General features: G+C 42.7%; 2 protein-coding genes across 5 annotated transcripts in view; both read right to left on the reverse strand.

Moving 5' to 3' along the window:
- LOC121641689 (E3 SUMO-protein ligase ZBED1-like) overlaps nucleotides 1-25297 on the reverse strand; it is a 631274-nt gene that overhangs the window by 554187 nt on the left and 51790 nt on the right. The window lies entirely within an intron of this gene.
- gramd1a (GRAM domain containing 1A) overlaps nucleotides 1802-25297 on the reverse strand; it is a 36674-nt gene continuing 13178 nt past the window's right edge. For 3 of the 4 annotated variants that reach the window (XM_041987918.1, XM_041987916.1, XM_041987919.1), the window contains 19 exons: nucleotides 23100-23316; nucleotides 19897-19917; nucleotides 19685-19769; nucleotides 19493-19596; nucleotides 19226-19321; nucleotides 18955-19035; nucleotides 17733-17851; nucleotides 17227-17515; nucleotides 16694-16847; nucleotides 15049-15201; nucleotides 13225-13346; nucleotides 12400-12542; nucleotides 7985-8088; nucleotides 6614-6856; nucleotides 5100-5184; nucleotides 4802-4813; nucleotides 3489-3596; nucleotides 3295-3415; nucleotides 1802-3217 (listed from right to left, as the gene is read on the reverse strand). In XM_041987918.1, the coding sequence (XP_041843852.1) occupies nucleotides 3116-3217; nucleotides 3295-3415; nucleotides 3489-3596; nucleotides 4802-4813; nucleotides 5100-5184; nucleotides 6614-6856; nucleotides 7985-8088; nucleotides 12400-12542; nucleotides 13225-13346; nucleotides 15049-15201; nucleotides 16694-16847; nucleotides 17227-17515; nucleotides 17733-17851; nucleotides 18955-19035; nucleotides 19226-19321; nucleotides 19493-19596; nucleotides 19685-19769; nucleotides 19897-19917; nucleotides 23100-23316 (2359 nt within the window). In that variant the 3' untranslated portion in view covers nucleotides 1802-3115. The remainder of the gene's footprint in view (nucleotides 3218-3294; nucleotides 3416-3488; nucleotides 3597-4801; nucleotides 4814-5099; nucleotides 5185-6613; nucleotides 6857-7984; nucleotides 8089-12399; nucleotides 12543-13224; nucleotides 13347-15048; nucleotides 15202-16693; nucleotides 16848-17226; nucleotides 17516-17732; nucleotides 17852-18954; nucleotides 19036-19225; nucleotides 19322-19492; nucleotides 19597-19684; nucleotides 19770-19896; nucleotides 19918-23099; nucleotides 23317-25297) is intronic. The other variant, XM_041987917.1, reaches the window with a different exon arrangement.

Here is a 25297-nt window from a genome sequence, read left to right on the forward strand (position 1 = left end):
AGTTATTTTATTTATGTTTTTTTCTGTTCAGTCCCAAAGCACCAAACAGGTACTGATATTTGGGAAACGGCGAGTTCCAGCACAGCAGAGCTACTTTTAACTGGCTGCATGACACAGGAAGCTCAACGTTTTACATAAAGAAAACTAAACCAAACCAGTGTTTGGCTGCAGAGACCACGGCCTGTCTTCCTGTGAAACACAACGGGACTTAGTTTTCCACAGTGGAAACTTTCACTCAGACGTCTTAGTGTCTTTATAAAGATGGAGGGCTTGGCTCTCGCCGCCCACCGCTGAAAGCTTCGGTAGAAAACGGCGGGATTTCCAGCCCGACGGTTAAATTCAACGCTGCTCGTCTTCAGTTCCAGAAAATCTGTTGGTTGAAAAGAGACACACGTTTAACTGCATGATGAGTCAAAGCACTGTGACTTTTACACTATAAACACATTTATTATGAATAAAAACTATAGAAAAAAGAAGCCAAACGCCTCGTACTGAGTGTTTGAGTATTTACCTGCTCAGGTGAGGCAGCTGGTGAAACGAAGCCATCTAATCCTGTTCTGGTGTTTCCCTTCAGGACCAAATGAAACTGCAGTTTTCTCCTCATGTGTGGTTCATGTTATTATAAAGCTTCTTTTAAAATCTGGATTTTAAGATGATATATAGATTTCAATAATTAAAGCTAAGCAGGAAGTTTTACTTTCCATTACTGGAAAACTAAAATATCTGCGTGGACATGCTGTCAATAACAAAACTTTGTGTTCAGGTTTTATCAACTCGACCGTCACGTTCAGTCTAAAGTGGCCACGCTGTTCTTTAAATGCAGAGATGTAAACAGCAGGTCTCTGCAGGGATAGCTGCTGCCATGGCAACGCAGCTTCAATCACCTGCTGCCATAGCAACGCAGCTTCCTTCACCAGCTGAACAACAACATAGAGCCCACACAATGTTAAAATAAAACCAACAAAATAAAGTATTTTTCATTTCATTATTGATGATGTCACGATTACATCACAAATGATAACTAATAGATTTTGATTGGCCCAAAAAGTTAACTTGAAAAACCACCTAAAATGCCCATCACAGGTTCTTAGAATGGTCACATATCTGGCAGTGCTGGTCCGTTAGCATAGCCTACATTAGGCTACGCATCTGCAAGCTGAAGAAAACAGTGAAAAATGCTTCGCCCGGATGTGTATTTAGCTTCAACTTTCAGGTTTAACAGGTACAGTTATGCTTTCATTGACTCGTTTATGGTGGTGCTATTTGTTTTTCTTTGTTTTTCTTCCCATGTGTGCTCCTGATGATAGTCTGCTTTGTTTCTTTAGGCTTTAGCATATTTTCAGTTTTCTTACAGTTACAGCTGGTTCAGATTATTATTTTTTTTAATTACCTATGTTTCACATCCAACAGTTTCTGCGACCTGTTGCATCACTTTATGGTTAAAACTTCATTCAGTTCCATGTTGAACACAATCTGATACTTGTCTTCTGCCCTCTGGTGGATACATTTTGCACTACAATAAATTTAGGTATATCACATAATAAACACTAAATATTCAAAAAATGGTTATTTTTTAACGTTATATAAAGACTTTAGATAAATTAGATTTCCCCATTTTTTCTTGGGTCAGGATTTAAACTGTTAAATATAAAGAGTGCCTTATTTTTTTAAGGTTTTTTTCTGTATAGCCATAAAACTCCTCTTGGCAAAGCAGACGAGCTCAGCGTGTCCACCAGACCACGGCTCTGCTGTCACGATGCTTCACAGGACAAGTTAAAACAAACAGTCTCAGACGTTGGTGCATGTTTTAGAACTTTTCATTTCTCTCCATGTTCGTGGTGTACAATCACAATTTTACAGTACATTCTCATCTCTGCTCCTCACGCCTCCCTCCATAAATAAATAGGACACCCTTGAGTTATCCGCGGATGGCCGTGCACAGCAGGGCCTTCATGCTTCTGCAGCCGCAACACCGGGAGGAAAAACGGAGACCGAGCGGGACGAGCGCAGAGAGGACGATGATGAGATGACAAAGAAGCTTGGTTTTATTTTACATCACGGAGGGAAAATGAAGCCGAGACGAAAAGACACAAAATCAGAACGATAGAAAAAGAAAAAGCAGCTGAATAAAAAGACGAGTGATTCTGATTAATCTCACACAAAGAAAAGAAAAAAATACTGCAAAATGGTTTCCCTTCTTCATCACCGGGCCTGCGAAGTTCTGCTCGGTCCTTCTGGTTGTAAGCGAGCCGGCCCGGTTCTGGTGAGCAGAACTCTGAAACTCCGATACGAACACAAACAAAAAGGATCAACAAAACCTAAACAAAGGTGTGAAAATGTAACAGTGATCTCTCTCTCACACACACACACACACACACACACACACACACACAAACACAGCTTGAAATGTTCTTTACTTGTTTTGCTGCCTTCATTTGCTCTTTCTCACACACACACACACACACACACACACACAATATATATAATATTATTATTCTCATTATTATTATTATTATATCCTACTTTGCTTCTAACATTCAAAACAAACTAGAATCCGGGTTTCTGTTATTGCTGTGACTCTAATCGTCCTCTTGGTCCAAAGCTCAACACAGAGCACAAAACAGCCATCACATGACTTCTTCAGAGCAGGACTGGACTTGGAGTCGAGTGAAAATAAATACTGAGACAGTTCCAGAACCAGTCTGAGCTGGGAGCGGGTCCAGTTCCCGTCCTCCCTCCCTGAGGACGGACGGGGAGCCGGATGTTGCTTGTTGGAGAAGTTCTCGGTGAAATGCAGCAGGTCAGAGGGGCAGCAGGAGCGCTGAGATGAACTGGTTCTGGGAGGACTTGGGTGGATGGAGTGACTGGGCCCACCAGTGGCCCGTGTTCATGCAGCTGCAGTGATTATTGCTGTGGTCCTGATCAGTTCCAGTCTGAGTGACTTCTAACTGGTTGAAGCTGAAGGCGTCCACTGCCATTTCAAGTTGGTCAGGAAAGGAGAAATGTGGGTGACGTAGCCCCCCGGTATGTCCCACACTGCACTTGATTTGGAAATGAGGGTCCTGAGCACCCAGATTCTGGTGTCCCAGAGTCTGGGGTTTAGGGGTGGGTGGGGTCAGGGTTCAGTCAGGGTCTCTGTGAGGGTCTCGGCCGATGGATCCTGCTGCACCTCTGGGACCATGATGTTCCGGTGGAGTTTTTCCAGAGACTGCTTCATCTGGGAGGAAACAGGGAGGTGAGACATTCGGCTTTTTTAAAGCAGTTGCATGAGCTGGAAGAGGCTGGCGCACACACCTGGTCGAGCAGCGTGACGGAGGACTGCAGGATCTGCTGCCACTTGCTGAGCTGCGCCTGGTGAAACTGCCGCTGGAGGTGGAGAACCTGAGCCCACTCTCCCGCCGTCTGCGGCAAAGGACTGAGGAAGAGAGGACAACGCTCAGACCCCACAGGACACTGTTAACCCCACGCTCTCCCGGTGCTGTGTTTACCTGTCCGCCACAGAGTAGGAGTGCCACCTCTCCAGTGTGTGAGCCGCTCTTTCCAGAGCATACAGCTTGTAGAACAGCAGCATGTTGAGAGCCACGAGCACCACGAGGCTGGCGGGTGGAGACACAAGAAAACGTCACGTTTCCCTGGCAGCAGAGTTTCACACTCAGACATCAAACACCAAACAGAACGAACAGACACGTCGAGGACGAGACACAACTCATCTCTACATCACAGCACACCATGAGACCGTAACAGGAACAATCCACCATCACACAAGGCAGCGTTACAGCCGAGTGACACGTTTCTGACTCAGATCTGCTGCTGAGTGGCTGCAGTGAACCACACAGCTGGTTCAGGCTGGTGCAGAGCTGAACCGGCTGCACATCAGAAAACATGCAAACAGATGACTGCACAACTCAGGAACTACACACCGGCTGCAACAAACAAGTCCACCCCCCCTTTTCACAGGCAAAAGCACCAGATTATCTGACCTGTCCTACTTTGGGGACCCGTCCCAATCTTCCCAATCTGACCCTAAAGGAAGAGAGCGAGGACAGCGATGGACATCCAGCAGTTTGGCATGTGGGTTTAAAACACCAAAAAGTCTGTTCGGACCCGGAAATGTTCCTGCTTTGTTCTTATTGTCAAGTCGCACAGGAAGTGATTTTTTTCAGCCAATCAATGAATTGCAGTGTGTCAAGCTCCACCCTTTAAAGTCGTCTCGGTGAGATATGGACCTCAATGAAAGGGCCCAAAATAGTAGGACGGGTCAGAAATTCTGCTACCCTTCCCAGTTGTTGCCTGTGGAAACAAGAAAGAAAAAGACTACACCAGTTCAATTAACGCATTAACGTTAAGAAAAGAAACAAATAAAACTTTAGTGCATGGATCATAACTCATAAAAGAAAAGAAGAAAGAAAAAGAGAAACAGTTAATGGGCACTAAAGTAAAACCATCAGCGGTCTGAACCATCGTTGTTGTCCGGTCTGTTTACAAGTTTCCTGGAGCTGCAGCGAGCTGAGCTCTCAGCCACCACAGAAATGCTTTTACGTGATTAGAAAACACCTCCCTCTGCTTCTCTGCAGCAGCAAGGCAGCGAATTCAGTAAATCAGAAAACCCTCCCCGGCTCACACTGATGCTGCTTTCACGCTAAACTAGCAGCTCAAACGTGTGAAGCCGGAAAAACGCAGCAATGTGTAAAAATCAGCTGGGTTCAGGTTGAAGGCACCTCAGCTCATTGTAATGGTGGATTTTTCCCCAGTCGGATATTTTCATCAATGCAGCCAGAAAATCAAAGCCTGTCATACGAACCTGATACAGATCCTACGCACAAGAAGTTTAGCAGGAAGGAGAGGAAAAGAGAAACAGCAAGAGAGGCATGGTGAGGCTGTTAGTACGACACATCCTACAGTCTGAATGAGGCCACGTTCACAAACAGCAGAGCTTCCTACAGGATGTGCTGCCCGGACGCTCAGTAAGCCCCTCCCTGCTGGAGGCTCCTCCTATCAAGGTCATGTGACTACCGTGCTGTCAGACCCAGAACATGCAGGACCAGCAGCCAGAGGGGAATCTCAGGAACACACAAACCTCCTCCAACACACACACTTACATGAAGCTGACGATGAGGAGGATGGTGGAGATGCCGTTCTGCCCGCCAACACGTGCACGCTGCCCCAGCTTCATAAACGAAGCGCCTGCAGACAAAACAAGAAGCAAACGTTCAGCTTCAGCCGGTTTATCACCCGGTTATGGATCAACGCTGATGTTTGCACTAAAAACGTAGTGAGGCGTGCTGGTGAGTGCACAAGTTAAACAGAAAACTCAAAAAGTAAAATCACAAATAAAACATTCAAGTTTGTGTTTGTCTGAAAATACGATTCAGAAAGTTTCAGCTTTAAAAACAAAAGAAGAGAAATGAGTGAAATTTCTGAGCTGACATCACAGGGCCACGGGTGCCATCTGTGGAGGAGGCGATTAACGGAAAACCGGATGTGAAGTCTGTCCACTGTAATGGTGGAGAAACCAGCTGATGTTATAGAGGTCACGCATCCGTTTGGTAGTTTGTTTAAATCACACGTTTCCTTCAGGAAAGTTTATTCCTACCTTGTATCTGCGACCCGACCAGGCTTCTGGCCTGCAGGGTTTATGTTTCCGGGCTCTAACGTACCGGATCCCCGGATCACTATTTTCCTTTGTGGCTGAAATCTTTTCTAAATCTCAGGAGGGAAGATTTAATAAAGATTAGAAAACTCCATCATTCAGCAAAGCTTCCGGAGTCTGAGCTTGTTTTTGGCTGATTTTTACCTTCTTACACCACATAAATCTCCATGTTTGATCATTTTTCACTTTGACTTCACCTCGGTGATTTAATCATTATTTTCTTTTAACTTAAACTTAAGATTTAAGTGAACATTTTGGCCCAACATGTTGACTAAAATATTCACACAAAAGATAAAATCTGAATTGAAAAATGACAAATCTAACACCTGATCATCTCAGCCCACTTTTAAACTGGCCTACGGTAAATGATTTTAGCCATCAGATTAAAACAATCATTTATCTGGTTTTACTTGGGCGATGGATGCTAAACGAAAACTGGAAGACAGATTAAAATGTGCATTTTGAGTCAAGCTGACTGCATGATCAGGCCGGTGGGATCATAACTAAGCCAGAGTCTGCTGTAAGGGTTAAATAAAATGATCTCTCAGTCATGAAGTTAAACAGACTCGTATTCAGACTACTTACCTTCTGGATGATTTGTCACCAGGTGACGTAGTTCTGACAGTAACTCACAGCTCGTATTCATAATGAAAAGACGAATGCAAAGCTGCACTTTATATTTATAGAAAATATGATATTTTTCACAGTGAAAACACATTCACCTCACATTTATTTAAACCTGTCATCATAAAAGCTTCCAGTTTTCCTTTGTGATAAATAAAATATATTTATTAAATTTTTTTGTTCGTAACTTTAGACGAATATGTAGAAAAGATTGAACGCAGACTTTAAGTTTTCCACTGTGTGGTGTAGTTCTGATCAGGACCACTGGAGGGCAGTGTTGCTCAAAGGAAGGATTCAGACCGCAGCCCTTCATCATCATCATCATATCAGCTGACTTACCGGTTTCTCTCCGGTCCCTCTCCTCTGAGACTCTTCGGTCCCCTCGGTCTCCGGAGCCAACGCCTCCTCCGTCCCTCTCTCTGTCCCTCTCTCTGTCCCTCTCACCTTGTCGCCGAGAGCAGGCGCGTTTCCTGCGGCGCAGGGAAGGTGGGGTCTTGGTGGCGTCGGCACCCACCGCTTCCCCTGTGGTTACCACGGTAACTTCGGTCTGCAGCAGCGTCTCCAGCTTGCACACTTCGCTCTCTGTGGAGGACGTTAACAAAGAGAAGAGTGTAAATGAGCCAATCAGCTGTGAGCTTTGGCTGAGCTGCAGATCAGAGCGACGAAGATGATGATTTTTTTTTTTATACTTTATTAATCCCAGCTGGGAAATTCTGTCTCTGCATTTAACCCATCCTAGCTGCCAGATTCCAGCGCCCGGCGAGCCGTTCGGGGCTAAGGGCCCTGCTCAGGGACCCACAGTGGCTTTCACCTTAGCTGCCAGGCTGCCACTCCCCCTATGACGATGATGATGACGATGATGATTTAAACACGTCGACTGTTCTTTGAATTGTTTTCACTGTTTAAACTGTCTAAAAATCTGAGGTCATATGAGTCAGATTTAATGTAATATGGACATTAAAACTCAAATTATTTATGTTATTATGTTAATGGCCATTATGGAAACTCCTTCTGTATTTTATTTATCTAAATTTCTCCTTTGCCTGTGGATGAATACACCCCCTACTTCTCTTGATTTGTAGGTAATATAGATAGATGGGGGTCCATATGGTGGTTAAAAGGACTGAAGTGTTGTTAATGAAGCCATAAAGATGTCTGGATTATGATCCCTTTGGGAGTTTTTGTTGTTTGCGTATTCTCTAGTAAAGTCAAACTTTTTCTGCATTCAAAACACCAGTTCTGGATTAAATGCATGTTTTCATCTGCTTCACCTCGATGGGGGCTGCAGTTCTAATAAGATGTGTAAAATATGTAAAGTATGACTTCAAAGAACAATTTTATGGATCAAGTAAAAAGCTGCTTTGAGCTCTAATGTCAGTTTTTATTCTAAGTTTTTTCCATTTTATTGTTTTTATTAATTGAAGTTTCTTTTCCAAGTTATCTGTTTCCTTGTCATTTTTATGTTTAGTCCTTTGGTTGTTGTTGCTTGTGCTGCCATCTTGACCAGGGCACCTGGTATGATAAAGGTTAGATAAATAATAATAAGGCAGAAAGGTGGCTGTGATGATCTTCTATTACTATTAAAATAAAACTACTGGTTTTCATATCGAGTTTTTCTGTGGTTCAGGTTACTGTAAATGAACCATGTTTCAGTGTGTTCAGTGGGTTTGTGTGTGTGTTGTGCTGGAGCAGGACGAACATGCGACTCACCCATGTGTCGGTAGTACTCTTCGATGCCGCTCCAAGTATTCTTTTCTATCAGCGCTTTCACCAGGCTCCACGGCTGCTTCCTGTAGCAGATGTCCGAGGAAACTCTGCAGAGAAGCAACACGACGGTTTAAAACCTGGAAACACATTCTGTTCTGACTATTAAAAGACTTTCTTTTCTTTCCTGGGGCTTTTCAGCTGACAGAAGATTGTGTCCTTCAGGATTTGAAATGGAGGCGATTCCTTTAACAGAATGATATGAAGCTAGCTTTTATTCAGGGTTGGAGCAGCAGTCACAGCTCTTATTCATAGAAAAATGCCTTCCAGCCTCGTTACATAATACTGTCATCTTTTGAGGCGATGGTGCAGAAACGACTCAGCTTTTTCTTCTCCTGTGAATCTTAAACATCGCTGCCAAACGTCCTCGCTGCCTGATCCTGAGATGCTGACATTAAGTTCTGCATTTGGCTGTAACATTTCAGCCTCGCTAACATGCTGACTGGGCATCAGGTCAAACCATGTTTGGATAGTTTTATCTGCAAAGGTGAGGAGACAATGTGAAAGGAAGCAGCATGAGTCCCAGTAGCTGCTTATATCCAGGACTTGTTGTCCTGTGACTGTCAACTTGAGGATTCTTAGAATTCAGTGTGAAAAGCTGCAAAACGTGGCTCAGAGCTCTTCCTGAGATTTAACTTCAGCTCATCAGTGGAAAGTCCAACACCCGAGCTAATCGTTGACTTCGGTTTCTAACACCCGAGCTAATCGTTGACTTCGGTTTCTAACACCCGAGCTAATCGTTGCCTTCGGTTTCTAACACCCGAGCTAATCGTTGCCTTCGGTTTCTAACACCCGAGCTAATCGTTGCCTTCGGTTTCTAACACCCGAGCTAATCGTTGCCTTCGGTTTCTAACACCCGAGCTAATCGTTGCCTTCGGTTTCTAACCCGGTCTTCTGTCGGAAACATGTTACCTTGTTGAAACATTGTGCTGCAGGCTGAATTGATGGGTCTTGATCTGTGCTGTCCATCCCACTGCATATTTTTTAATAATTAAAATACTTTAAAAGATGAGTATCACGCAGTGAAAACTAGTTCCTGAAGTACTGTGTTCGTTTCACAGTTTCTATGGAAAGTGTAAAACCCTAAATTCCCTTTTTTTCCAGCGAAGTTATTCAACAAGGAATTTCCCCCAAAATCTAGAAGCACTATGACTCTAATTCTGCTTTCATGACTGATACATTCATCATCTGATTTACCTCCAGCTTTGACATTCATCCTGCCGACTTGTTAATGAATAAATCCAGAAATTTTCATCTTTGCGTCATATTAGATTTTATCACATTAATATTTAAGATTTACTACAAATATCTGATCTGCTGCTGTATAAAGGGAACACTGCTGTTAAAAAGCAGCTGGCTTGTTTAAAGTGTTTGCAGATCAGTAGTTTCTGCATCTTTCTTCAGGTAGCTGTACTTTTAAAAGAAACATGCAATCCACCAAGTTTTAATTCATTATTAAACTTTGCTTGTACAAAAATGATTAACACAGAAAACCACATGATTAATCTGGTTAAAAAATTTTTTATCGTTGCCCAGCTCCAAGTTTCACACACTCAAAGTATTTATATTTACATCTACGCTGTGTTTAATGATCCACAATGTCAGTCCATGTGAAGATCCAAGAAATCCTTCCAGCTTACAAATGAGCGATAGTTGCAGAGAACTCATCAGTTTATCTTTTGGTAATAAAGATGAAAAAGTAGCATCAGACATGATGTTTCTCAGCTGTCAGATTGGGAGGTAAAATGATGTAAAATGAATGTATGAATAGATTTAGCAGCATAAAGGTCGACCAGAAGAAGAAAGCAGAATTTATTACTAACAGAACTTTGTAGAAATAACACACAGATCAACAGTGACCAAGCCTTTTCCAAGTCTTGTTATTGAAACAAACACACAACAGAAACTATTTCCATGTTTCCACTTTTTCCTCATTTCCAGTTATTCCTGCTACTATTTACCTGCTATCCTCACTAAACCAACTCCAGCTCAGCTGCTTTGTGGCGCCACCGTGCATCAGAAACGTCTTCTTGGCTTTATTCCAGCCATAGGGGAGCATTATTTTTTTTCTTTTCACACACACATAGAACTTTCTGCTCACTGGTTGATCTTTGGCTGCTCCTGATTGGACGTTACCGTCAATCTAAGCTCTCTGATTGGTGGAAAGTCTGACAGGAAGTGGCTTCATCTTCATGACCAGGGGTCTCATTTATAAAACTGTGCGTAGGATTCTTACTAAAAGTGTACTTACGCCCAAAACCGGAAGTTGGCGTACGCCATAAAATATTCTGAATTATAAAACCGTGCGTACGCACAGGTGCAAGTAATTTCCACTTTATAAATCACACTCGTCCTTGAAGTTTGCGCAGGTGAATTTGGCTCATGTTCCGCCCACTACACACCCACTTTCCACCATAAATGGTCAATGCAAAGTACCTCAGCGTGTATTAAAATGAGCCAGCTGATCCATGTTATGATCCATGAACAATGGCAACCGCAGGGAAGCGAACCAAAAAACGCAACTTCACAGAGGCAGAAATCGATGCATTAGTGAGTGAGGTGGAGAGTCGAAAAATTATTTTGTTTGGTAGCCACAGTAGTGGCGTGACAAATAAGAGTAAGTGTCGTGAGTGGCAACACATAGTTACCTCAGTTAACTCTGTGAGCGGGACAGAGCCTTGGTGATCACTGGGGAGGAGAATGCGTTGGTGGGCAAATTGATTATATGTTGATAGGAGATTTATTTTTCTTAGCTTTCTATTTATTTGGAAGGTCCTTAGGCTGTGTGGTTATAGCTCACCTGTGCAGCATATAACACTGCTGTTATGAATCCTTCTTATACTTTAAAGTATATCTATTCTCTATCTATTAATATTTGATATTTAGGGAAATTGGATGTGGAAGAGTGTAGCAGGACGCATAGACAGCGGAGACGGGTTATGAACTCTTGCCGGGTTGAAGTCATGCACGCTGACCAGTGAGCCGAAATCACATCTGCGGTCATACAGCCAGAGCGCAAAATTAATTGGAGACATGGTGACAGGACCCCACGCTGCCACAAGAGGACTCTGGATGCAGTGTGTTGTTAATTCCCCACCTCTCCATCTGTGTCGCCAATTCCCCCAGCCTCCAAAACCAGCGTACGCATGGGTCAGAGCTGCCGTGAAAGACCGCACATTTTCACGTCAAGTTTGTTTTTTATAAATCACAACCTTTGCGTGAAAAGAGGCGTACGCCAGTTTCAGGCCCCATTTTGTGCGTACGCAACGGTTATAAATGAGACCCCAGGTCTAAATAGAGGTCTCTTAGCAACATAGTAGTGATGGTGATGTTTTTATGGTGAAATGTGATAAATAATGCTGTTATCATGGATCATTGTGGATTTACCAGATAGAGTCTCTGAATAAAACTACATTTAGTGGCTGGATTGTAAACCTCCTGGACGGGATAGAAATGCCTGGAAAACTTCTGTAAACCACCTAAAGGGTAAAATATCCATCACAGTTTACCCCACAGAGCTACACACCACCATTGCTGAGACGCTGATGATCGCAGAGGAGACGGAGCTCGAGGGTTTGGAGATCTAGTGGAGTTTTAACGGTTAAAGCGAAGAATCCATCAGTGTAATATCACAGCCTGCCCCATAAATGCTCTGCTCTCCATTAAACTGATGGGACTCCGCACATAAACACACAAATGTGGGTCTTAATCTGACATAGGATCTGCTTCTTACAGGAATCTGACAGATGGTGCAGCAGAAGGATTTCTGCTGAATGTCGCTGCAGTTTCTTCTCTCAAACACAGCTGACAGCACACAGGTGATGGCTAACATAAAGAGAAAGGCTGCATTGCTAACAACTGCGCTTATTACCTCCAAGAGGAAGAAGTCAGCTGCGTATTGCAAACTTTTCTTTTAAAAATACTGCAATTTTTGTATTAATTCAGTAAAACAAACACAGGAGGTGGGATAATAATTAATGTGTTAATGTGATAACATGTTAACATGTCTAGCTCTAGTTTTAATTGGTATTTTATTCTATTTTTAGTCACATTTTATGCTTAGTTAAATTTCAGTTTTAATCTATCTGCTACATTTTCAGCTTTTTTCCTATTATTTCTATAAAGCACTCTGAGCTAAAGGGCGATAAAGAAAATTCTGCTTATTAATAAAGTCCTTTTAATGAGACTAAACCCACCTGAACGAAGCACATCAACAGTTGGTGTGTTTTTTTAACCCCTCCATTTACCTTGTGTTATTCACAACTTCTAGATGTATAACAAATGTGGAAACTGGAACTCCGTCGCTGTCATAGAGAGGAGAATAACACACAGATTAAACCCCGGAGACACAACAAACCCACCTGAGCCGGCTCTTGTGTTTGTTGATGGAGGTGAGGCAGTATCTGTGGACGGTGTAGAAGTAGTCCTGGTAGGGGATGCCTGACGTGATGACCTCTGAGTCCACCACGTAGCATTCACCCCGCGAGCAGCTTTTATGCAGCGTCTGCCATCAGGAAGAAAAGTGGATGTATGTGAGGAAAAGTCACTGCTTTCATGTGAGTCAGCAACAAAACCATTAACTGCTCTGCTGGCAAGTTACTGCTTCTCTAACTGATAATTAACGGCTGGGTTTTCCTGCACTGGCTTTACTGTCTCTGCAGATGCAGAACTTCATTACACTGTCGCAGCACTTAGGCTGACGGGGTTTGGCCGGTTTGAATGCAGCAAATGTGCAGCAGCGGAGAGAAGCCGGCTAAAGGAAAGAAGCACAAAATAATCTTTGATTATTATTGTTTCTTCCATAGATTAGACCACTGTTATTAGTCATTGTGTACAGTTATAGCAGTGCAGTTCTTTGGTCAGCAGACATGAAGAAGCCTCTGACTGAACATACACTGTTATTTCCTCCCTGTTCTGTTCAGAGGATGTGAGGAATTGTCCATCATGTCCAGCAGCTTGTGCAGCATTCTTCTCTGGATCAGTTTGTTCAGTTTTCTCTAGTCTCTGGTTCTACTGCTGTCCCAAAAGATGCTACAAAGCAGACTGATCTCTCCATCACAGACTGATGGAAGACACGAACCATCGTCCAGGCACTGAAGGATCTCAGCTTCCTACAGAAGTAGAGTCTGCTGTTCCTTCCCGTGGATTGTTTAGATGTTTAGATAAAACCTTGAAAAAGGACTGACCTGCGTCTCCACCACAGGGGCGGTTTTCGGGCCGAGAGGGTTGTTGAGGGCGATGGTGTAGCTGAGCACGCGGCTGGTGGTCCCGTTGCTGCCGTCCTGCTGCCATTCCCCCACCGAAAGGTCTGAAGAAAGGAAACAATAACCCGAGAGATTTGAAACCAAGTCTGTCCTTTTCATTCGTAATTTCTCAGACTGAGATTAAAGGGAGAGAAAACATGAGCTTCATCAAATAACAGAAATGGAATATGGAGCTAGAATAGTCACACAAGTTTCTAACTTTTACCTCCATATTTGAAACTGTAACAATAAAGATCTGGTTTGTATTAACACAACAAGTCAGAAAATGAAGTTTTATTTACTGAGTGGAGAGAAATGACCAAGGTCAAAGCAGCTGTCACAGCTCCATGACGGTAAGTCTGTTTATGCATGAATAAAACATTTAAATAATCAATCTGTTTTAGGGAGCTTGGTCAGAGAGTCGTAGCGGCACTTCTCCACACAACCTAAAGTTAGGTTGTGGACACAGAGAGTGTGTCCATTCCTTTTGAGTCTGCAAGGTGATGACGAGGGGGGACGAGGGGAAAGCGTTTGCCGGTGGGAAGAAGTGTTATTAAAACAAACATCTTTCAGGGCAAAACTGATAATAAAAATAAAAGTTAATAATAGTTAATAATAGTCATCATTTTCCATGCATTTGTTTCAGGCTGCTGTAATCTGCAAGGTGCAACAGCTTCCATTAGACGTCTCTGAACATATAAAGACAATCCAGTATAAACGATTTGGACTGGGACCAACCTGAAGCGGCTGACCAGAATCATTGTGTCAGGAATCATTTTAACTCTCTACTGAACCTAAATGAAGGCCACACATCAACATCAGGCTCATCTGCAAACCCACTGTGATTTGTTTCTTCCATCTAGAACTCCAGTCCTCAGATCTTTACACCGGCTTCCTGTCTGTCAAGAACTGACTTCAAAATCCCGCTGTTAGTTTACAAAGACCTGAATGGTTTAGGACCAGAATCCATTCAGGATCTTCTGGTTCGTTATGAACAACCAGATCCCTCAGGTCATCAGGGTCAGGTCTACTTTCTGTTCCCAGAGCCAGAACTAAACGTGGAGAGGCAGCGTTCAGCTTTTATGCTCCTCACATGTGGAACAAAGTCCCAGAAAACTGCAGGTCTGCTGACTCAGCAGTTTTACATCAGGGTTAAAACTTTTCTATTTGCTGCCTTTTATAAGAACAACTAAAATTCCCCACACTGAACTTTATTTCTGGCATTTTGTCTGTTTTACTTTAGCTTTTTATCTTCAAGTTATTTATTTCTTTTAAAAGTTTGTTCTCATGATTCTTCTGTATGTAATGCTTTTAAAGTTTATATAAAGCATTTTGAATTGTCTTGTACATTAAATGATAGATAGACTTTATTAATCCCAAGCTGGGAAATTACAATGTAGCAGCAGCAATACACAGGGACAATAACACCACAAAATAAAGAGGAAGAAAAAAAATGTGCTATACAAGTAAAACTGCCTAGCCTAGCCTTGCAGCAACAGATACATTTCCATTGTTTCTGTACACTGAAAGTGAAAGTGAGGAGTCAACATGAAAGAAGAGGGTAAAGCAGCAGTGATTTTGTCTGCCGACGGCAGACACACCAGTTCAAATACCGGACTAAAAACAATCAGCTCCAACTGCCACAGTCTCGACAGGAAAAACTTGCTCTGTCATGTTTAATCCAATGGAACAAGTTCATGCAGGTTCTGAGGCTTCATCACGACTCAGTTATAACTCAGCACTGTGACAGCAAGAGAAACAACGTACCAGTGAAGTGTCTCTGGGAGAAGAGGTGCTGGATGAAGTGTGTGTCTGCAGAGAACAGCAGGTCGTGCAGCTTGTCCACGCTCATGCGGACCACAGTGTTGATGTTGAGCCGTCCACTGAGGTCAGAACAGAACGATTCCACCTCACCTGAAACTGAAAACAGAAGAGAATAACTTGCTTTCATTTTGCTCTGGTTTCTAAATCTTAAACTCTGACACATGCACTGAAACCCTGAAATGTTCCGTGTTGAGGAGCAGCAGCTAGCTAGATGGTGAAAACACGACTGCACGGCCAGGCTGCTGAGAGCTGATGTCACGTCTACTGATCTTTAGCTAGAACAAACCAAAACAAACCCAGCATCTTCAACTTTCGGCATCATGTTCCGCTTTCTGTTTGACTCTCTAGATGCCACCAGTCAGACTTTTCAGACGGTCTATCTTTGCTGGCGTTGCTCCACACCAGGTTTAATCCATCCTTTCAACAGTCCATGTTCCTGTGTGATCTACCAAGACTCCACACTGGAAAAGAACATCCGGACTCTCCTGCAGACCCGATTCTCCCCACTTTCCTCGGTCAGTCTGCAGAGTTTGTGTGAAAGTGGCTTTATTACTTCTGACATCCCACTGAGCTTATTTCAGACTGGATGGGGGTCTATTGAGTGTTTTATTATTTCCAAATAAAAATCTCTTCACAGCATTTAAAATAAAGGCTCCTAACAAGCAACTTTTAGTCGTTTTAAATGGGAATCATCGGCCCGGAGGAATTCTTACATACTCATTTTCTTTATGTTAATGTTGTTAATGTTAAAAAAGTTTTTCTTGCCATTACAGTTGACATGGAAGAAGGGCTGGGCGATATGGCCTATAACTGATATACTAATACTAAAACCAGTGTTTCCCTGACCATTATACTAGGGGGGAGTAAACAGAAGTAATCCAGGGTTCCATTTTCTCTAGAACAGGATTGTATTTTTTTCCTTTTATTATAATAAGTCTAAACTTTGTTTTTTTTTTTATCTTATTCTCATGTTGACATGTAATTACGTCCCTCCATGTCTCTACATCCCACGTGCACATGAACCGCATCAGCAGACAGCGAGTCCACGTTGGAAACTGTTGCATCCGCCACCTGTAAGAAATATCTGCTTTATTAATGATGTCCACACTTATTTAATAATAAGAGCAGCTGGAAGAAGAACGTGGTGTACGACGAACTGAATGTCCATCGGGAAACACGGCCAGCTGAACAACTCGTCTTCTCGTCATTGTTATTTATGTGTTATTTATGTATGCATGCGGTAAGCTTCACTCCGACAGAGCGCTATGAAGAAAAAGGCTGTGGTGACAGTTTATACTCGATGTTAACAACATAGCCGCATACGTACAACACCTCTGAACACATCGAGCGTACTCGAGATATCACCCAGCCCTACATGGAAGATAAAGAAGCAGATATAAAGTGTATTTAGAAACCAGGTTCGAGAATGAGTCTAACAACTTTTAATGACATCAGTATCAGAATCTAACTGGGACTTCAGGACCGGATAATGTCGTGTTTTGGTAAAGGTCTACAAATCCATCATTAAAACCAGATCTTGTTTTTATTCTCATGTTATTTCTGTCGTTGCCTTCACACAAATACTTACCATCTTCCTGCGTGTCAGACGAGTTGCTGGGGTCTGTGGGCAGCTCTTCGTCGTTGGCGATGTCCAATGAGGAGAGGTTTCCCTGACTGGTGGTCGGTGGGGGAAGCATGTGATTGGCTGATTCTGACAGACTGTCTCCTCCTTCCTCCAGATTCTGACAGAAAAAGTCACAGCAGACAGAAAATTAAGAGGTTTGGAAGAAAGTGAGCCCACTGTCACATGACATGAGATCCTAGAGGCCGACCTCGTGTTGATGTGGCCTGAGCAGACGAACCACCATAACCGTGCAATCAGTCTGAAACCTACACAGACCTCCATTCATTCACTTCAGCTGGAGCTCAGTTTGTGTTTTCTGATGAAGTTTTAGAAGCGTTTATTTGAGGTAAAGTCACAGGAGCAGCCTGACACCAACTCCTCATCAAGCCTTTATTAGGCACGGTAAATTCTTTCTGAGAGCCTTGTAGGTGGCGAAGTGTCATCATCTGTCTCACATATTAAGTACCGCAGTGCTGGATGTCAAGAAGAAGACTTACGAAGGAGGCGGCAGCAGAGGCCGTGGTGTTGGTGGGCGTGGTGGATGGCAGTGAGCTGGGCGGGCTGGCTTCCAGAGGTTCAGAGCTGAGACTGCGTCCCGACGAGGAAGGCACCTCTATGGGCAGACAGGACATGGAGGAGGCCGGAGAAGTCCCACTGAGGCTGGTGGCTGAGGGGGACCTGGCCGTACCGCAGGGCACCAGGGGAGGGGGAGTGCTGTCGGTGGAGGGAACCGACACCGAGCTCAGGTCTAGTAGATCTGTGACCGACACTGACTCTTCTCCTGGCCTGGAGAATGAGTTAAGTGGTTGTTAGGCAGCTCAGAGACGTGGACAAGGAGTCTTTTTAATTTGATTGTTACGCTGTCTGGTGTTCAAAACACATACATGTACAACTTGTGACTGAAGGACACCCACACAAACCAAGCAGCTGCTGTTCGCGCAGATGGAATCAAAGAGCAAACAAACATGATGCAAAGTACAGACGTTCAAACCCCTTAACTCACAGCAGGCCATTCATGTGTTCAGCAGTGGGGGAGACGTAGTCGTCATCTTCGCTCGTGAGGCCCAGCTCGGTGCCGTAACACTGGTGCACGATGTGCCACAGCTCTTTGGGGGACAGAGACTGAAAACAAACAACACCTTTTCTCAGTGCTTCATTAGATGTAATTAGAACAGCTGACATCCAGATTTTTTCCTGTTCTGCCTGATAAGCTCACGTGTGTTCAGGCTGGGATGTTTCTGTTCAATATGCAGCAAAATAAAGACTTTTTGTTTGTGTTATTGATTATAAATGACAATCAGCTCTGTAAACACTTTGAACGCTTGATGAAAGTTACTCAGTAATAAATGGCTGGTTGTAATTAGAGTATCAGACCAATAGGAACACACACGTCATGTTTAACATTTCAGTGTGTGGGATCTTTTTTTTCAGCACAACTTCACCTCTATGATCTGGTAAATATATATAGTTTTTATTTCATTGGCATGTCGGGCTCAAAAATTCACAAAAATCATCAAATCTGAATAAAAAAAAATGATTATAAAATGGGATCAGCTGATTGGACCGTTCATCTCTGCTGGGGCTTGGTGCGCTCCTCTTCCAGGCCTGACATGCACCCGTTTTTTTTAATGAATAATTAATAATTTACATAATTAAGATTCAAGAACTTTGTCACGCCACATTTTCTCATGAAGTGGTACGAAATTCTGTACTGGGCTATAAAACCTGCTGACAGTATAACAGCATTAATATGATGAAACAAGTTAAATAAGAAACAATTATATATCACAATTTAAATAAGGTTAAATATATAAAATACAGCATTAAAAAATGGTGTAAAAGACATAAAGATGTATCGTACATATTAAATAGAGCTTATTTACTGCACACAGGAGGTAATTACAGGACCCACCAACGTCAGACATGTTTGAAACTACCAACATTTCATTATTTTAATTAACTCAATTAACTCAAAAAATGTTGATTCCTGATGAATTTCTAGCAGTTTATTTTTGGCCGTGAAGGAAGAAAAGTGTTAATGAAAACACGAAATACATTAAAGTTAAATAAATGCCCCACTGGAACAGTTCAGCATGAACCTCAACGCCGAGTTGTTTCTCTGCACTGCAAAAACCTGACAGTAAAACTAAAAACAATAAAAAAAAACTGTTTGCAGCTTCTGTTTCCTGTTTCATTAATTCTGTGAAGTTAACTGGAAGCTTTACCTTCTCCAACAAGGCGTTTTGCCACAGACGGAAAATCATCATGAAGCTGCGATCCCTCGCTCCGAACGACGTGAAGAAATGCTGAGAGGAAACATGGAGGCAAGGAGAGAGGAGGAAGAAGAAACGTGTGAAGTTAAAGCTGCATTCCCCTTGTGAGATGTTTACTTTGTGAGATAAAGCTTCGTCAGCTCATTCTCAGCTGCTCTGCCTTTGAAGGGACCCGTATCAACACTTTTCACGCCTTTACAGACAAAGAAGTGTTCGGTCATACCTTCTCGTTGTCCGTGCAGATCTGGATGGCATTCGGGATGAGCTTGGCAGTCTTCTCCTTGGTCATAGACGTCACGTCTTTTAGCAGAATAGTGATCTGAACAGAGGAGGGAGGACATTTACACAGTCCACATTCCCGTGTGACTCTTATCTTAACTTAAACATTGATCTGGGAACAAATTCAGCTTATCTGCTTTGAGCTGTGACATTAACTAGGCTCATATTTAAGTGTGTGCGTGAGTGTGTACACAGCGCGTGCATGACCTACAGTGGTTTCCCAGCGGAAGATGTTGCTGTAGAAACAGAGCCAGTTCTCAGAGAGATAGAGGCGTCCCTGCAGCAGTATGTCCTTCTGCAGAGCGCACGAGTAGTCTGAGGAAATAAAGAGGAAAAGAAAGCAGGTCAGCTGACTGGGGACACCTGCCTGTACCAGGAATCAGCTTGACTCAAAGTTCCTCACCCACTATGAGCCGCTCCGTGTCCGGAAGTTTCTTAAAGATTTTACGAAAATCCTCATTCCGCTGTTTGTATGTGGGACTGAGAACCTGAGAGGAAAGAGAGCTCTCAGCGACTCTGCAGCAGTTTGACCATTACCAACACTTTGATTTGGTTATAGAAAGGATTAAAAACACAAACAGGTGTTTTTTCTGTGAAGTGCTGACGTGTACTTACGTTGTACCAGCTCTGCATTTTCTGCAAAGAAAAAGAAGAATTTCCTTAGAACTACTATCAGCTGTCAGCAGGTGTGATGCAGCGCCGGTAAAGTCAGCAGGACTGAAGTGTGTTTGTGTAACACTGATTGTGCCGTTTTCAGGTGATGACACTTTCAACACGTCTGCTTTTTATCATGTGACCAGTCATTGATAGAAAAGCTTGTAGCCACTCAAAAGGGAAATTACTGGAGGCATGAGAAGATGAGACACTGATCACTTGGTAGGGACGATGTTAATGAACTTTACATACAAAAATGTCATGTAAACACAACATTTCCATCCATTTTCCCTGAAGGATGATAAAAGCTATATTTAAAATGAGAGTTATTACAGTTCTTTCCATGTTTACATGGACACAAGCATTTAGATTAAAAGCTGGTTGAAAAAAATGCTTCACACAAAAATACAAGATTCTGATCTGATCACTTTCATTCAGATCAAAATAATCAAATCTGATTAATGCCGATTGGTTTTCAAATCAGAGTTTGTAAATTCAGGTTAAAATGATCCTAACCACACGTCTGTTACCTCAGCTGTGCGGAAACCTAACGTAACCCTTCACTTTACAGTACAGCTTGTTTATTCAACAACGTTTATTCTTTTAAAAGAAATGTTATGGCTAGTGGAGAACATGGAGGAGAACTGGTGTGTATGTGAAACAAATACACTGGAACAAACGCGTCCGTGCAGCGGTGTGTGTTTACTTCTGCTGTTTCCAGAAAGTCTGACAAATTTGTACGTCAAGAAAAAGTGATGCACGTAAACGTCATGACCAGAATAAGTTTTTAGGGATCTATGTAAACAGCTCCGGTCTGATCAGAACTATGACCTGATGTCAGAAATCTTGCACATGTAAGCATGTCTGCTGTTGCAGGATGCTACTTCACATGGAAGGGTTCTTTCTTAGTTGTGTGAAACTGCTTAGTTTAGTTAGTAAAGCTCATATTTCATCAACACCTGGCTTGTGGTTGCTTTCAGTTTCCGTCCCTGGAACAGTTAACAAGCTTAAAATGTCTGCAGAAAAAGTCTAAACATTTATGTACCTGGTGTTGGAGAGATTTTACTGGGAAGACGTGGACAGAAACACTGGCTTCAAATTAGTCAGAGAAACCTGATTCATGGTTAGTTGTTGGTCATTTAAACCATTTGCATGATGCAACACAAACAAACACTCTGCAATAAAAGGTGTTTGTGGTGCAGTGTGTTTTTTTAAATTTCTGTTATGATGTGGATTTGTTGGCTTGAACAGCCTGAACATTAGAAACATGGCGCAGCAGGAAACGGTTTGAAGGGGGACCTTTTTCACAGCTGCACCACTAAACATGCAGCAGAGCAGCTGTTAGCGGAGAAAGTTCAGAAAGTGAAGCTTGAAATGAAACATGACGACATATCTGCTGTGTAAAGGTGGGACATGGGCCAGACTACTCGCCACTGAAAATGATGCCTAGATAAAGTTGTAAACACCAGGTAGACAGTGTATAAACTTCCTGACAAGAGAATAGTGTGTTCTACTGCGGTAATTCTGCTCTCCAGTGGAACATGTGGTTAACACCAAGTCATGCAAGGGAAAAATCCAATACTGCCAAACACAGTGACACGGGTGTGTTTTAGAAAAGTACTCTGATAATTTTAGTTAAAAACCCAGGTGAGGTGGAAAACAAGTCAAAAAGCCACGACCAACCAAACCTTCCTGCACTTAGTGCAGCATCACCCTGCTGAACATGAAGCAACCCAAAGCTGAGCAGCTCCGTTTAGAGCTCAGCTTCAGCCATGGCATGACCACAGAAACCACAGCATGAGGAAAACTGGGGAATTCCTGGCTCTGGACGACCTGCCATTTTCTGGAGCTGAGCCCTCAACACACACAGCCATCCTCAGATGCTGTGGTACTTCATTTGATAATGAACATGAAAGCTGCAGAGAGCTGGTTTAAAGCAGGAGACAGTTTACTACCAATCCACAGCAATACTGGAAGGAGGCCCTCCATCATTACTGTGGCGGCTTTTCAGTTAACCTTTACTTATACTATCACATCAAAGCTCGATATGTAAACAGTTATTATCCAACTAGAAATTCTACTTATCCACGTTGCTGTCAAGCTTGACACGGTGCAGCGGGAACCGTCTGTTATGCTAACTAATGCTAACGGACTACGAGACAAGGAGCTGCAGTTTTGCTGAGAGTTAATGACATTATCTCTGGGAGATATTGTGAAAGGTAACGTTATTCGCTCTCATCGGGGCAACGTTGGGACCAGAAAATAAAAATCATTCCGCCAGTCAAGACAAAAACAGATCACATACCATGGAGTCCGGCAGCCTAAAGACTGGAGAACAAAACTACGTCAAATATCTGACCAAAGAGGAAATGAACAGCACACATGGCGGGTTACAACCAGATTTGTGCTTTATGTTCCAGTGTGGTTCGTTAGTCATTGAAAGCAGTTCATGTCAAATGAATCATAGTTTATATTAATTGCACTGATGTCTAACTAGCATAAAAAGAGAAAAACGTCTGCAGATGAGACACGTTATCAGTGACAGCAGGCTTCTGTCTAACATCCTCCATGCTGCGGTCCATGTCAGCGTCGTCATGGGGACGGGCCACCTCCGTAATGTGGAGATGCTGCGACACACAGAACGGCTGCTGGATGCATCTACAGACGTACGGAGGATAAACTGCCATTTCCTTTTGGTTGGATTTTATTTGTAGATTCCTGTGACCAGAAACCTGGAGCTTCACTTTTACTCTCCCAACCAGACTGTTTCTATGTTTTTGGTTCCAGTGACCTTCACTGAGCAGTAGCTGGACAGGAAAGGGGGTTAGAATATTTATAGGTTATTATTCTATAGTGATAAAATATAATTTTCTGTCCTCTTTAAGACCAGATTTTCCAAAAACAACATATTCTGTTATACCTTGCTCATGAAAGGAAAACTGGAATCAGCCAGATGTTTAAAAATTAACTGGGCATGAAATTTGTAATTGGTCACTTCAATTTTTCGTATTTTTCTCTTTTATTCGGACAGACGTAAAGAGGGAGGTGGAGCTAGATGCAGAAAATGACCCAGGTCAGGACTCAGCTTTATGCTCCATCAGATCCACCTACACCACCTTCCACCAGATGTTAACCCGCTGTGACACAGGAAGCTGCGGACTTACCTTGGCATTGCGACTGAAGTGGCGAGAAGCAAGCGGGTATGCAGATGAAAGAGAGGAGGCGGAGGGTATGGAGGGGAGCGGGCTGTCGCAACCTCCTCCTCCTCCGCTGCTCTTCTCACCTCCTCCTTCACTTTCGCTGGCCTTGCCTCCCCCAAGGACCCTGCGCCGCAGGGAGGGGGAGCTGCCGGGGGTGCTGCGTGGAGAGTTACTGGCCGTACTGGAGACAAGAAAAGGCAGCAAGAGTTAGCTCAGGGGAAAACAGAGGAAAAGCCTTCTCTTTTCATAGCTGGATTTTGCTCTGAGACGACTTTAATGTCATGTTATGAAGACAAGCTGCAGGCGTTTCCTTTCTGATAACTTCGTACCATCTGAAGAGCTCATGTAGTGACAGAGCTGAGCTCATTTTAACTGATGCTGCAACCACACAGAGACGACATTTACTAAAGAATCTTAAACTGTCATAAAATACTAAACATAAAATACGGAGTCACAAATACAAGAGCAGCAGGTCAGAACTTCAGAAGCGGTCTGCCGTTACTCGGGTTCAATTCATTCTTCTCTGGTGAACACATGAAGCACATGAGCGATGGGAGGAAATCTTACGCAATCTCTCCAACCAGCAGAAAAAAGGAAAGAGAATCAGACGCATTTCTACTGACTGGTCTGAAAGTAACAATCCAGACCGGTGCTTCAGGATGTCATGATTTTAATTTCACAAATAACTGCCATGATTAATTCATCGTAAAGATCCCTTAATACCATCTTTTTCCATGAAGGGTTATGTGTGAACCATACCAGACGATCAGAGAAACTCGTGCAAGAAAAAGTGAAACAACGTCAGGCTTTTCAGTGTACAGCAGAGGAAAAGTTATTCCCTACAAACGACAAATTTCACCATTTGTCAGATTTCTTTGGTTCTAGAAAAAAAGAGCAAGGTGTCGTTTAGGATGGGAACCAGCCCGTAAAGCCCAACATATAAAATACATCCGATATGTTTCATCACCTGCAGGATAACCAGCAGCTCTAAAGCCCAAAATAAAGGTAAATAATGTTAACGGTTATCTAACCTAGCACTGAAATTACATTCAGTTGTGTCCTTTACATTTTAGATTTGTGCATGCTCAGGCAGGGCTTACCGTACAGTCAAACAGCATCCACTGAACGTTATAAAGAAGCTAAAATCCAACATATTCTCAATCCTTTTGACAGTTTCAGTGTTCACACGTAATCAGCTTGGTGGGAGTTCAGCACCTTTTCGCTAATCATCGGTGTGTATTGGGGCTGTAGAAGAAACCAGGTTTAATGTCAGACACATGTTCCCATTCTGTTTTATTTATATGTCAAACTGCTAAAGGCCAGCTGAAGGTCAAAGCTAGCTAGACGTTTTCCCCCAGTTTCTAAATTCTGTACTCAGGTTTAAAAATGTTCAAAACCCTTTTATAATGTAGTTTCCAGAAAGATGCTCCCCGTGTCCAGATACAGGTCCTGCAGCCTTTCCATCACTTTTCCTGAGAAATCAGAGGTCATTCGATGGCACTGGCTTGTCTGTCTGTTAGCGACTAAACTTAAAAAGTTGTGGATGGATTCTGATTAAATCTTTAGAAAATCTCAGAAACGGATTAAGTGATTAGATTTTGGGGTGATCCGGATCACTGCCTGGATCCAGGAGGTCTGTGCTCTGAGTGCTTCTTCTTATATTATTTTGTTATGCTTGCATCAAAAGATGAATAAATAAAATGTAATCGACCTATACAGTGTGTTCATGTGATTTTACACAGTTACTGTGTTTGGACATTGTGATTACTGCTGTGAGAACTGTGACGTTCCTTGAGCGCTACAACTTAATGTTGCTGATGCTTGTAATTCAGTACAAGAAGCAGTTACTTAAACAGGAAGTAACGGTGGTAAACTTCCAAAAGACGAGCTCTTATTTAATGGACATTAAGTCTTCCAAACAGGCAAAAACCACCTTTAACACAGATTTAAACCTCTTTTATCTTTTTATTTTAGTTGAAATCTAAATATGGAAACCAAGATAATAGCAGGGATGAGGACAGAAAACAGACAGATGTAGATATAAGTACGTGTAAAAACTTTAACAATGAATTAATCTAACAGGTACGTCAACATCCTAGCAAAAACCAGCACTTTGATAAACATTTAGTCCGTTATTACATGTGATAAAAAATTCCTGCTGC

This window comes from Melanotaenia boesemani, chromosome 6 (assembly GCF_017639745.1).
Source record: "Melanotaenia boesemani isolate fMelBoe1 chromosome 6, fMelBoe1.pri, whole genome shotgun sequence".
Taxonomy (NCBI): domain Eukaryota; kingdom Metazoa; phylum Chordata; class Actinopteri; order Atheriniformes; family Melanotaeniidae; genus Melanotaenia; species Melanotaenia boesemani.